Source organism: Pempheris klunzingeri, chromosome 17, assembly GCF_042242105.1.
Source record: "Pempheris klunzingeri isolate RE-2024b chromosome 17, fPemKlu1.hap1, whole genome shotgun sequence".
Taxonomy (NCBI): Eukaryota; Metazoa; Chordata; class Actinopteri; order Acropomatiformes; family Pempheridae; genus Pempheris; species Pempheris klunzingeri.
The window spans coordinates 12,852,706-12,868,002 of NC_092028.1; the positions used below are offsets into that span (position 1 = coordinate 12,852,706).

At 42.0% G+C, this 15,297-nt stretch overlaps 1 protein-coding gene across 1 annotated transcript in view; it reads right to left on the bottom strand.

Moving 5' to 3' along the window:
* The window catches only part of grin2aa (glutamate receptor, ionotropic, N-methyl D-aspartate 2A, a), a 135,613-nt gene that overhangs the window by 31,849 nt on the left and 88,467 nt on the right, over positions 1–15,297 (bottom strand). The window contains exons 3-4 of the mRNA XM_070847268.1: positions 12,998–13,426; positions 5,096–5,210 (exon numbers count right to left, since the gene is read on the bottom strand). Coding sequence (XP_070703369.1) covers positions 5,096–5,210; positions 12,998–13,426 — 544 coding nt within the window. The remainder of the gene's footprint in view (positions 1–5,095; positions 5,211–12,997; positions 13,427–15,297) is intronic.

A 15,297-nucleotide genomic window follows, 5' to 3' on the forward strand; every position in this document is an offset into this window, starting at 1 on the left:
TAAATGTTCTACTCAGAGGGTGGTTGAAAACAGAGAGGGAAAGGAGAAGGAGGAGGAGGAGGAGGAGGAGGGGAAGAATAAGCTGACTTCAGCAGCTCTTCTGATTTCCTGTCCTCCTGCTCTCCTCTTCGCTCTTCCTCTATGTCTCTCCATCTCTCTAATTAAAGAAAGAGGGGTTATAAATTAATGGCCGGAGAGGAGAGAGGATTCTCTCTATCGACCGACGGGGCAGCAGAATGCTGAATCTTCCTGTATGAAATCTCAGATATCACACGCACACAGTACACTGACAGTAGCGTGTGCGTCTTTGTGCGTGTAATGTGACAGCGAGGCCAGTGGGAGGTTACGATGATAGGGCCTGTGGGATTACGGCATTATAACATCCCATAGCGGCAATCCTATCACACCATCACCCTGTGAGGAACCTAGAGCCACTTGGTGATGAAATGACACTTGTGACCCAGAAGAACTGTGTTTGTCAGAATCTTTTGTTTTTTCTGAAAAGGCCTGCCCTGCTTCTACGCTTCTACGTTTACCTCTTCAGCCTTTTTATCTTTATTTTGAAAGGCCTTGCTCTTTGTACCTGCATGTCTTCCTCTCTATTCAACTGTTTCACATCTTCTCTCTCTACCTCTTTCTATCATTATTTGAGTGTGTGTGTGTGTGTGTGTGTGTGTGGTTGTGTGAATAAGTCACACACACATAATGAGAGAAAAACACATGCACACACACACCACACACTCATGTAAACTCAAGGGCTACAATCAACTAGAGCCTAGCTGAACAAGTGAGAGAGAATCATAGGAATATTAAGTAAAACAAGGGTCACCGCTCTTACACTGTGCACCTTCTCTGTGCCAGTCTCACTGGGAGAGTTATCGCTGTGGCAAGTTGCATTATGGGAGAGTGAGTTCCTAATAGCGTGGAGAAACCCACTCAGTCATAAAACAGTATCTGTCACTCCTGTCAGACAAAATTATGTCGGGAAAATGGATTCTTCTCTCTCTCTCTCTCTCTCTCTCTCACACACTGGCTCTGTTCATGTGTGTGAACGTGTGTGTGTGTGCCCGTGTGCATTTGTGACATACGCATGTGGACGCCTGTGTGTGTTTGTGTGAAAAACGAAGCAGAGAAAAAGAGTGGAAAAGCGACAGAAAACTGCATCCATGGACTTAGACATCTTCCCTTGAAGTGGAGCGCTTTTATTAGGGGTTCAGAGAATAGTAAGCATGGATCGAAAAATGCATGTGTGTGTTTGTTGATTTGGAAGTGTGTGTGTGTGTGTATACACATGGGCTTCTGTGCGTGTCTGCTCTCCATATTGTGATTCTCCAAGCACAAATCCCATGCTGTCTGTAATAATTATTTTGTGAACTGGCTGCTAACACTGCGGCAGTTCCTGAAGCAATTTACACACTCCATCTACTCAGCAGGAATAAAACATAACATCCTGGTTCTGATCGGTAAATACATATTTCTCATTCAGAGAAAAGAAGTTATACTGTACCTCTGAATGCAATAATTAAATTCATCATCAGTTCTGGCATGTCATTGATTTTTAAGTGTATTTACTCAAAGCTGCACCAACCGTGACGCGGTGTTGTTTTATATTTATATTTCATACAGACATTCAGGGTCACGAGCAAATGACTCATTGGTGATCTTCTGACTTTTCCTATTGCGCCACCATGAAATTCAAGTTTTTGGTTTTGCGAGAAATGTCGTCACAGATATTGGATGAATGGCCGTGAGTTTTGGAACACGCATTCATGTCCCTCTAACGAAGAATTCTAACGACTTTGGTGATCGTCTGACTTTTCCTCTAGTGCAATACTTAAAAAAAAACATTCCCATCGGCCCCAGCTGTCTTTTGTCTTTATTGCAAATTAGCAAATGCAACAAATTAATGATATGAATATAGTAAACAGGATGTCTAACGTCAACATGGTAGTGTGCTGACAGTTGCATTTGGTTTAAGCACGCCTCCGCTCTGCTGAGGAAGCTGTGCAAGCATGGCTGTAGACTCATAGTCTTGTTTATAGGTGACGGAGGTGGATGTGGACATAATTTGTGTATAAATCTGTGCGTAACCTCCTCAAAGTAAAGCAAGCTCCTTAAAGCTATTCATTACTTGACCAAAATTAAATTAATGTATCGTTTCCCCTGGATGCAGCATCATTACAACATATTAGCGTTTTGTGATAAGGAAATGCATTAAAAAGCATAGCATGCACCATCTTTGTTTCTACACATTCATGCATGGTGAATGCTTAAGTATGCCACACTTGGCAAGGCCGCATCCATCGGAATTTCTATTGCTCCTACTGTTTATCTGTTCAGTTGTTACAGCATATTTTTCCCAGATAAAAGACTAACTTTGCATAAATCTCCCATAACGACACACTGGATCCAGTCTTCTGATTCAGTCAAATATACCCACGTGTTTTGCTGCAATCTGTGTTTCTTTTAAATAAAACAGTAATACATGGCGATTACATAATCATGAAAAAAGATACCATACACATACAGCCAAACACATGTAGCATCTTTGAATGCACCTCTTTCCAAAACTTAAAAATATACCATTTAACCAGCTGTGTGTGTGTGCTGCAGAGAACAGCAGGTGTGGATGCTTTGAAAACCTGAATGTTAAGCACCTGTAGTGGGAGGGGGGGGGGGGTGGGGGGGGGGGGACAACATGCACATGCTGGTGGCTCAGTTCAACATCTCTCTTCCTCTCTCTGTCTCTTTGTGTCTCTTTTTCTCATGCTCATTTGCTCCCGCTATCTCGACCCATCTGTCTCTATCGCTCGCTCATCTCTGTATCGCTCCATATAGCTCTCCTCTCCCTGTCTCTCCCTCCTGCGCCTCAAGGGGACACATTTTATATTTTTAGTGCATATCCATATTTTAGTGCAGTTACTGAATTTTTATCTCTTGATCATCATGGAAGTCTGTTTGTATGTGTGTGTGTATGTATGTGTGTGTGTGTGTGTGTGTGTGTGTGTGTGTGTGTGTGTGCGTGTGTGTGTGCATGTGCGCGTTTCCCTGATTTCTGGTGCATGGGTGGGACGGCTGCACCAGCGTGGGGGTGGGAGAAGGTTGAGTGAGAGCAGCTCCCAATTATGTTTCCACACTGGGTCTCCGTGTCTCTCTTGCCTTCAGTCTCCTTCTCTGCACCACAGTGAAGTGGTACTGATCAATTTCACAGGCTTTCTGTTTACAACAACACACTCTACCTCCCTTCAGTACACCAACAAAGGGTTTTGTGTGTGTGTGTGTGTGTGTGTGTGTGTGTGTGTGTGTGTGTGTGTGTGTGTGTGTGTGTGTGTGTCAGTATGAAATATGGAAAAGCTAGTCTCAAAGATTGGGTGGAGACTGTGCGGATTGCGGCAAACTAAACTGAATACTGTAACACTGATGCGACCTGAATAAAAACCAGACTGGTGAAACAAGTCTCTCGAAAAAGGTTTCCGTCTATATGTGTGTGTATATTATATATACACTTATATATATGTATACACACACACACACACACACACACATGTGCGAGCAGTGACCCCTTGCCACCCCAATAACAGAGGTCTCAGGTTTTGATTAACTGTGGTTTGAGGTGCTATCAGAGACCACAACAGCAATCACAGCTAAAGACAGAGAGTGCACAGATTATCTGGCCTGAGGATGAAGGGAAGGAGGAGGGAAGGGGAAAAACAAATAGAGAAAAGGATGGAAACATGGAAACAAAAAGGAGTGGGAAAGAGGAATGCAAAGCAGGTTGGGAGGAAAAGAGGAGGAGGAGAGGTGTGAGGAAAGCTACACGATATCATGAGAGAGGGAGGCGAGGGGAGAGTGGGAGGAAGGAGACAAAAAGTGGGTGAGATGGCGGGAGAGACGGACAGGAATGAAAAGACAAAAAGACATTACCATCAATTTGCCCTTCTTCCTTATCCAAATCCTTCGTTTAGCCACACCTCTCTCTTTTCCCATCCTTCTCTCAAACCTTTCCTCACAGCCTCATCCACCCTCAACTATGAGCTATTGGGGCATTAAATATGAGATATTTAAGCCTGTATGAGACAGTGTGATGTAGGTATGAAGACACATGGCCGCCATTTAAAGTCCATTACAACAGAGAATACTCAGCCATTTACAGTGACCATTTGTTATAGAAGTCTCACATTAACCAGTTAAAGAAATCCATAAGCTTGTTAGAAAATTGTCACATTGATCAAGTAAGTGTTGCACAATGAGACAGAGGCAGCATTTTCATTAGTTTAGCGCTTACTGCTGGTTTTGTTTTAGCACTACAATTAAAAGAGGTCACCAGTCAGTCAAACGCTGTGGGTGGTACCGCTATCCTTATCAAATCACATTTCATTTAGGTTTGTAAGTCATGAACTAGCTTTTGGTGAAGGTAATAATGTGTCAGTCAGTAATAGTGACAGAGAAAAAGGAAACTTATTTGAATATTACCAATCCAATATAGGATTATCACAGATAGTAGTGTTGGTGCTGATGTGTGCGAGTTGCCAGATATGCAAAATGAATTGCACAAACAATAACAGTAAGAATATTGTTGATCGTGAAAAAGCAAAACAGGGAAACACACAATCAAGAAAAGCAGCATAAACACAGATCCAAACTCAAGCAAGAACATCAGAGCCGTAGCCAGGATTCAACAAATATAATACTGTTATGAGTAGAAGTGACAAACCACCAACCACATTTCTTAAAATGTCCTTGGTATTAAGAAAATACCAAAATAACACATTTAGTTTGTTTATTCATTGTGATTGGTTAGATTTTCTTTATTTTTGACCCCTCAATGTGATGTTGGCTCATGACTTTCTTTACATTGCCAGGTGTGGTAGAGATTCCTAAACCGCTTTTAAATCAAAATCAATAGTTTTCTGTCTTAAAACAATAAAAACAAAGTTAATACATTAGAATCAGCATTTAGACCCCAACATGTGTAAAATAAACCCCCCATATCCCAGATATACTATGGTGGACATAAACTGTGTCCTCAGTGGTAGCTATAGAGTCATACCGGACACACAAACCGAATCAGAAACACAGGTGATGTGGATCCTACCTTCTCCCACTCTCTGTCCTTGTTGAGAACAATGACCACCAGCTTTGGGTTTTCCTGGTAGCCATCTTCCGTGAATGACAAGTCCCTGCCATCCCATGTCACATTCATCATGTACCTGCGAGTGGATGAGACGTAGCGGGGCAGGGGGCGATAAGAAGCAAGAGAGATGAGGACAAAGAGGGGACAGGGGTGGAAAAAAAAAAAGAAATTAGACAATGAAAAGGGGGAAATAAATGAATGGAGGCGAGGAGAAACAGGAGAAAAGGGAAATTGAATTACATTACCATGAGAAAAAGTCAAATTACAATCTACTAGTATTACTATCCTAAAATATTAACACAAGCAAAATTAAAGGCAAAGGGATAAAAAAAAAAAAAAAGTCTATTAAAATCTTACAAAGAAATGTCAGTGTGCCTGCTATAATCTATAAGTAGGAAAATTCATTTAAATGTGGGTGCTACAACAGAATTAGATCATTACCAGTATGGCAGTGTGGTAAAACGTTTATTAGTACAGTTATATTACAAACAGCAAAGATGAGTTGCTTATTGTTCTGCATAAAGCTCCAGAAATAAGAAAAATCACAGACAAAGGGGAAATGAATAGTACCTATAGTACAGTATGTCCACACTAACACTAACCACACACACACACACACACACACACACACACTGTAATGAGTGACCCATATAGCAGGTCACATTAGCTAAGATGGAGGGCAGTGGGAAGATATTCTTGGGTCCACACAGCCTCCACATTAATCATGGCTGTCCTTCCCCACTCTGTCTCCCTCACTCCTTCTGTCAGTGGTCATGTACAACAAGGGAGAGACAGCTCCTCTTTTCTTCCTCTTCTACTCAATTCTGAGGCCGGGCGACAGGGCAAACTTCTAAATGGAACACGCACCCACGTGATGTGTCTTTGAAAAGCCACAGTGGAGCGCTGCGGGTGAGGTGCTTCATGCTGTGTCGGACATTGTGGGGGCACACGCTGCGACGTGTGAAGGCGGCACACCATTGTGGGGCACAAATTGCACTTTTAGCATTTGACACATTGAGTGCTAATGTATGATACATTTAGAAAAATAACACCTCTTTCCCTCTATATCTCTGTTCTTCTCATTCTCTGCACCTCTGTCCCTGGAAAACTTTAAATAATGTCTTACTTCATTCAAAATGTATGATTGGTTGTTTTGCTTGGTTGCTTATCGATTAAGGTTCGTGGATTTAAAGCCATAATATTAAACAATATACGACCTGCCGGGTGAAACTGTAATTGTCAATTATTTCAAAGCATTTCATTATTTACACTATTATGTACACGCTGCCGAAGCTGCATGCTACACAGAGCAGCTTTCAAGCCCAATTACAATACCAAGTTAAAAGGATGGAACCAGAGATGATAGAGAAAAAAGGCTGTGCAATATGTGTGTGTGACATTTCGTGATACCTACATGTCTTGCTGCTGGTAACACACACACACGCACTCACGCACTCACGCATGCACGCACAGCCACTCAATGCTCAGATGAAATCAGCTAGAGATAAGGGGATTGAGTTGGTTTTGTGATTAAAATAATCTGATTGGCCTGCAAGCGACCAGGTGAGTAGTATTAAGCCATTTGATTGGACACGGGATGCAGTGCTGAACCCAATTATGGCCGCCTGAAGCAGAGGAAGAGGTGCTGGAATCGATACGAGCACTCGGGCTGCTCTTTTAGACAACAGCTCATTCTACACTTTTCAATCGTCTATCTGGAAGACACGCAGACACACACATGCGCACACACACACACACAGACAGTGAAACTTTTACTCTTTTTTTTCTGTCTGTTTACTGTATATTTTGTTGCTCATTTGGATTCCTTTAACTCTCTATAATGCTCTCATTTCTCTGGACATTTTGAAAAAATGCTATTCACAGCATTAACAAAGAGGATGTAACTCTGATGTAAACAGTGTCAAAACTTGTCCTGGTGTTAGAAGTGTTAGAAGTATATGACTATGTGATCAGGAGATCCTGAACCTGTAACGAAAATGTTCAGATAACCTAAAATAATCTGTCTTCAAGCCTGCCATTGGTATCTAGTTTTACATGGATTTATCTGTATTCCTGTGGTAAAAACCTGCAGGCTAAGCTCCGATTCAAGCAAACAGTGAGATTCTACTGTCTTTCGCTTTGGAGCAAAATCACAGCTGAAACCATCATTTGTGATATAGATTCATAAAAGCAGTGAGGCTTTTCATGAAACTTATGTCCAGTGCAGCTTTAAAAAAAATTCTGAGATTCAATTCAATCGAAGCCAATGCCTCAGCTTCTCCAAACAGGCTAAATGATATATAGGCAACACTGTGAAGACAGCCTAATTGATAGACATCATATAATCATCAATATTATGACTGCTTTGAAAAAAAAAAAAATATATATATATATATATACACATATATATAGATAGATAGATAGATAGATAGATATAGATATATAGATATATATAGATATATATAGATATATAGATATAGATATAGATATGTGTGTGTGTGTGTCACTAGCTGTTCATGTGAAAATTAAAGATGAGCATCCTTACAGTATACAACAAACAGGATGCAGACAGGACAGGCAGATTGTGTGTTTGTATGTTTGGGCTGACGCCCATCTAATCAGGTGGACCTGACAGAGCGTTGCTAGGATACGGACATAGACCAGAGTGTATGTTTCAGATGACCCTAAACAACCCTAAATGAGCATCCCTACACACACGCTCAGAAACACAGACAGTTACTTTGCCCACCTCAACAATTCTCCCCCTAATGTTTCCTTTCCCCCGGTAGCACTCAGATCATAGTAAAGCAATCCAATTTCTCTCACTTTCCAGGCTCCATTATATCAGTAATCTCTCTATTCATTAGGGGGGATGGGGGGAGGGTGCAAGAGGTGGGGAGACAGTAGAGAAGGAGCACCCAAAAAAACGAGCGAAAGATAAGAGAGATTGAGGGAGAGAGATGGAAAGAGGAAAAGTATGACAGGAGGAGGAAGAGGACTAAGCCTCGACAGAGTTAGGATAAAAATATCCTCAGTGTTATTTTTTCCTCCCTTCCTCTTATTTTGGAGTAAAAGGGGTTGCGATGGGAGGGAGTCACTGCACCCAGCACTACACGTTTACTGCAGCATGCACAGAAGAGCACACACTTACACTGCATTACAGCAGCCAGGGCCAAACACAAACACTCCATTTATGCGGTTTTCTTAATCCGGCCCTCAGTGAGCAATGACGACTAATAATGTTAATTACATGAAACAATGTCCCGTCATATTATTCTTCACACAAAAGATATACAATTGCTCGCTCATTCTTATTTGCGCTGGATCTCTACGTGTTTATGAAGGTCTTCCTTTGTGATAAGAACCCCACATTCAATCCGAACAGGCAGACAAAAGAGTCTCCACAAAGATGTTAAGATGAGCTGTGTAATGCTGTGTGTGTGTGTGTGTGTGTGTGTGTGTGTGTGTGTGTGTGTGTGTGTGTGTGTGTGTGTGTGTGTGTTACAGATAGAGACATTTATCCTTCTACAAGACAAGGACCAGTCAAAGAAATGATGTATACTGTCAGCACTCATGATCCATGAACTGCAGCAGCACACACACGTACACACACACACACACACACACTGTGCTGGTGAGAGAACAAGGGAGGGAAGTCTGAAAATAAGGTGGGAGCTACTATCACTACTGATTTAGGTCTTTTAAGATGACCCGAGGGTGGGTAGTCACTTGTAAACACACTCAGCCTCAGGTGGCACATGTTAAGCGTGGCGTGAATGATGACTGTACAAGGTAAAGAAGATGCCAGCTTAGCAGAGTTTCTGCCTCTTGCTGTCCCTGGTGTGTGTGTGTGTGTGTGCATTATGTTTGTGCAGTTATTTTTCTACGCGCGTCTGGGCAGCACAAGATTAATGCGAACAATTACATTTTGTCTTTTCCAAGCTTGCAGTTGCAACATAAAATGCAACACATGTCCACACAGCTACTTCAGCAGGATTTCTTGTGTTGCACAAAATGGGATTTGTGTGTGTGTGTGTGTGTGTGTGTGTGTTGGCTTGGGATCCTTTAGCTGAGTAGCCGAGTTCAGGAATCCCTGCACGACGCTGAAGCACCTTTTAGATACCCTTCTTTGATACCCTCTCCCTCTGATGAAAAATTAATACACTGCTTGTGCGATGGGATTTGCAGTAGTTCTTATTGCAACTGACTGAACTCCCTTCACATCTTGTGCTCTGCAGTCCCATCTCGCCCGGCCTCTTCACGCTCTGAGCATTCAAACCAAAAGCAACTTGATGGTTCATTTATCTTGGAGATGCACTGCACTAGTTGTCAATCATGTGCCACCCCTGTTAAATGAAAAACAAAACAAATAACTTCTCAATAGCTTCCCTAATAATCCTCCTAAAAGACAATTATTCAGCCTTGGCTGTAATCAGCATTAGCTGAGTGAGTTCCACCCTCCTACTGGACAATATACTGATGCTCTGACAGTCAGTTGAGTATAATAGAGTATAATCATCAGGAACTTGAACTATAATGACCCTTGTTTTATATTGAAGTGTGAGGTATTTGCTTTTGCTTTGCAATCACATTTTCATGTCAATTATATTAAAATGAGAGCTTTTGCATACTCAATACAAACAAATACATCTAGTGTTCATATAAACAGACTGAGTCCCTCTCTAACTTGCAGTTACCAGTCAGGCAGGCTAATCTGTCTCTCTCTACAAGGTGGATTCTACATGTTCTTCCTCTCAAGCTGTTTTGTACATTACATACACACGAGCAGTATCAGAATTTAGCTGTTCTACAAGCTTGATAATTGCACGCTTGCAACTTTGCAAAAATGTGTAAGTATGTAACATGCATATTTTAGCGTCAATGGCAGTGTGCCGTGTGTAAGTACATGTCTCTGTGACAAGCCCAGTGCTCAGTAAGTGTGTGTGTAATGTACATGTGTGAACATGTGTTTCCTGAGTCTTGACCCTCATATATCAGGGATACAGACTGAAATTACCTGTCAGAACAAACTACCAGCACCACGCCTTACACACACACACACACACACTCACAGACCCACTGATAAATAAGTGCTAAAGTCTTTTGAGGCACACTGTTCACTACAGCAAGGTGAGCGGTGCACTGTAAATCTGTCATGGCAGACCATTCTCTTAAGGAGGGGGGTATTTCTCTTGTTTCTAACATGCGCTGACACACACACACACACACACACACACACCTCACATGCACACAGCATATTTCATAAGGAGCACAAGTTGTCACTTGGTCTGATTGCTGCACTGGCCAGCGCTCTTAGTTGGTCATTTGTCTCCTGTTTTTATTTAATTTTATTTTTCGATTACTCTGCAAAACATATTCATCTTGTATATGTCAGGGGGGATTTATCATTACAGCTGTCACAGGCAAAGTGAGTGAGGTAAAACTTCACCGAGAGCCCACAACACACCAGAATTACAGACTTTTCTGTGATTTCAGCTCTGTCAATTAATATTATTCTTTGTTCAAAACAAGTTTCTGTTCTATTCGGACATGTTTTGGCTCACCAAAGGAAGCAGGATGCACTGTAAATCACACTGTTACAGTTGAGTCTGACAAGTCTTCAAGTAATGTAATACATAATCTTCAGACTGAATGCAAGTAGAACGCTTATAAAAGTGCTGTCAGTGACATCTATGATGAGGCAGTGGACTCAATGAGAATGAGGAACTGAAGACAAGTCAAGGAGAAAATACTGCAACCCATCAACCCGCCTCTGTGTGTGTGTGTGTGTGTGTGTGTGTGTGTGTGTGTGTGTGTGTGTGTGTGTGTGTGTGTGTGTGTGTGTGTGTCCATCCACCTAGCTCCCCTGACAGCTGTTGATGGTCTAACAGCCCACACTGGCTTGTCGCCCCAACCTAGCCTTGACCAATCGTGTTTCTCATGTCCTGGCCCTGAAGCCCCATTGGCTGAGCTCTGTCACCCACAACAAAGCCATCTGTGGCCACTCATCACCTGGGTATCAACCTGAAGCAGCAGAGCATACTGGGAACAAAATCAGCTGGCTCCGGATATTTTGGTGTAGCTGCATTTCCTGGCGAAACGAGAGCCACATTGGTGTGGAATTGGTCCTATTGTTGTTATTAAATGTGTAAGACTTTAGTCTTTGCACAAAATGAACATAATTTATGAGAGGGAGTTAAACATGTTGCTTGCTCTGTTACCTCAGTGACAACTGGAATTTCAAGGTTTCTAAACAGGCAGAGCTAGACCAGGCCTGTTTCTGCCCTCTGAGTGCACTTCCAGGCTCCCTTAACTACCTGAGGTCCACTTGGTTTGGTCTCTGCAGAAACCAAATGAAAAGTGGGTAAAATGTGGAGGGGCTGGCAGACCTTGTCAACATCCATGCAAATTTGGCAGGATATTAGGTAGACAGGTGAGCGACGTATGATAGAACATTAGCCACATGAGCCAAACAGCTGATTTATTGACCAGTGAAACCGTGAAAATGTTTCAGGCCAGAAAAACTTTAGACACAGTAGCTGTGAGCTAACAAAGTTAGGACTGCAATCTCGATATACTGAACTGGTATTAATTTAGAAATAACTAAATCTGATCTAAAATGCGCTTGTCACACACCAGGTGCTCTATAATGTTCCTCTTTCTCTCTGTTTTCACTTTGTTTTACTTCCTCAGCCTCTCATTCTTTTCTTAGATATTGTCATCTAATTTAATATTGTGCAACATTGTTAAATGATGCAAGGCAAAAACCAGTGTCTAAGCCTCCAGACCATTAGACAAGCATATCAGAAAATATAGCTTTCAAAACTGATTCGTGTTGCTTATCATATTTCAAGCCTTCATCTAAAAAATGCAAACTAAATAACAGGATCGGTTTCCAGTATCATGTTGATGCGCAGTGTTTGCCAAAATGATGAACAGATTGTTAAGTACCAAACACATCCATGTGATTTTAAGCATAGCTGGACTCCTTCGCAATCAAGCATCTCAATTACAGCAGAAAATTGACTACAGGTCAAAATTTTGTTTTTGGGGAAACATTTTGGAATCTAATTTTGTCATTTAGACTCAAGGTTTGCAATTTCACCCATCGTTATTTAGTAAAAGAAAACAATATTGGGATGTAAACACAGGTTCTGCGCATCCCTCCCTCCTCTGCCAGATGGAAAGCCCGACAGAGCTGGCAAGACCTGCAACATCTCCCACCGGCTGCTGGGGAGCTAGCGCATGATGAGAGGGAGAGCAGAGGAGAATGAACGAGAGATGGAGGAATAAATGAGAAGGAGAACAGAAGGACTCATCAAGGAGCTCTTCAATTTTGGAGAGCACTCATTTGTAGCGACTTCCTGCTGTTACCCCAGTCTCCATTTCTTCCCTTCGCCGTTTCTTCACTGCCTGAATCACAAACTCCCTCCTCAACTCCCATTCAACCCTTTCATTCCCCTCTCTCTCTCTCTCAGACTCCTGCACTACACTTCCTCTACTCTCTTGGCTCCAACTCTCAATCCCTTGGTCTTTTATCCAGTAATTGCATCCTTCCTCGATCTCAATTCTTAACGCAGACTTGGTGGAAACTTGGTGGGAAGTCTCTAATTACTGAGGACAAAGGTGAAAATAAACAGGCTGTGGTAGGAGGCCATGCATTCAAACAAACAAACACACACACACACACATTTCTGTCTGCATCGACACAGCTACTCTCTTGATGCTATGCTAAAAAATGTACAAAACCACTTGGAATTCTATAGTTCAGATTTTTCTGTTATTTAAAAGACACTTAGCTCAGTGTATTTCTTACTGATCATTATAGACACAAAAGCAAAAACAAACGCCTTCTTTACTTACTTATGCAGCGCACTGGGTGGCAGCTTGGTTGTCTTCTCCATCTGGCCATAGCAGGACGTCTTGGCTTCAGGGATGTCGCCGTACTCGTCCAACATGGCCGCCGCCGCTGACGTTATGATCCCCAGACCATCCCGGACGCGAGCCTCCAACGGGTAGTCCCAGTCGTCGTATGACACTGAAATCATTCCCGGCGGAAACTCGTCAGGCGTTATTTCCGGGTTCCCAGTGGTGAGTGACGGCACAATCCAGATGTATCCAAACCCAGTGAGGCCCAGGGAGCGAGCCTCCTCTAGGATGTACACCGCCTCATCCTTGGAGCAGTAGAGCAGGACCACTGGGGACTGGACCTTCTTGAGCATGATCTGAGAGCGGCTGTCTTCCTCCACTGCGTCCAGAATGATGATATTCTGCAGGTCCCAGCCCACAAAGCTAAAGCAAGGATAACGAGGACAGGAGTAAAATGTTAATATTTAACTAATAGACTATTAACTTTGCTCAGTTGCTGACAAGGGCAGTTATAATTATCCATTATAATTAATATCATTGTTAAGTGCGACATGACTGCTAATAGGTGTAAAGTGCTTATTGTCAAGGGAAACACATTAAGGCTAAATGGAAAGCAAATGCTAAACCTGGTCCTGTATAATGATGCTCAGCAGGTTCTAGCCTTCACAACTAAAGGACAAGAGGAGAAAACATTGGCCTGATAATGTGAAAGGGCCAACACAGTGGCTACGGAGGGCTAATTGGTGACAGTTATTTGAAAATAGTGCTGTTATCAACGTGGAATGCAGCTTCTGTCAAATCTTTTTGGACAAAAAGTACGTTCATTAATATTGCATTGCTTCTGCACAACCATGCGGCTAAAGATGGATATTTTTACATAGAGATTTCCCTCTGTGGAGTGTTAAAACTGTAAGGCTCATAGCAACCATGAAGAGAAACAGATCTGTGTAATTCCAAAGCAAATTCTTAATCTAGTTCTGCTGCCAGAGTTAGAAGTAACATGCACGTTAAAAGTCAATACATTTGTAGAGTATCTTTTTCATCCCGTGGGACTGGCTGCTCTTTTTCACAATGCCCACTGAGACGATATTTAGCAGCGTGACGCCAAAGGGCAGCAAAATCAGAGGAAATGACAGTTACGTTTGTAATTAAAAGAAAGTAATATATTATAAATTAGTAGTGTGCTGTGCTCTCAGGAGTACAAGCCCTTGATGGCAGAGCTGACAGAGTGAGCACACACAAACAAACACAGTCACTTAGTGCAACACACAGTAGGGAAATGAGAGAAGCGGTTAGCCACTGTGCAACAATAGACAGGTAGTGTAACATGAAAGTGATTTGGGACTTGCTGTCCTCTTCTTGCTGTCCGAAATGATAATGGTCTGCTAGTCCCTGATGACAAAACTAGTAAAGAGTGAGTGATACACAGAGACACATGAACATCCAACAACAGAGAGAGAGAAAGAGAGAGAGGCGTTATTATAATGATTTTTACCCCTCAGCACACTCTTTACTTGCAGATCAATCCCCTTGGTTGAAACACATGAGTGTGTAGCTTGTATGGTGTGTGTCAAACAGGTAAATGAAAATGTGTCTGATGCCTGAAAACCATCCGTGTCCCAAAATCCACTTGTCCCATTTAATCTCCAGATTACAGTGACAGGTAAGACCACCTACCTGCCTGCATTCATCTTCGTCACACAGCCTATGTAAACAGCCATCTGTAAAATACATTCCCTCGTTCTCATTTTATCTATCTGGGTCTGTATCTCACGTATGCCACAGCATGCACTAATGTGCGTCCGTGGTCGGGTCAGCCTTGACTCACTCAAGTAGACTGGTCCAATTTTCTGCTGCGAGTGATGGAAGTTCATTGGTATTGAAACTGTCTGCCCATGACTAAGTTACAGCGAACCAGCTGAATGCTGACACAGAAAATCGACAATGCGTAATTGCAGGTAATTGGGCTTATTATTTCTTGTTTCATGAAAGATATTTATGGCTATTATTTCAACACTGAGGTCAACATCTCTTCTGGACAGTTTGAATATTGACATTGGGAACTTATTATGCTTTATTTTTTATTACAACTTTGTAATGCTGTGGATCTATGTTCTTTTTAAATACATTTATACAGAGCACAGGCATTTACAATTGTTGTAATATCCCTGTAATTTTGCAATAATCTGGTAAGAAAAAAACAACAAACTGTCTTTATATTTAGTCTCCCAGGTCAGAATGTAAAAGTATTTGGGCATTTGGGTATTTAGATAGTAACACCTGTTTGAGGGACA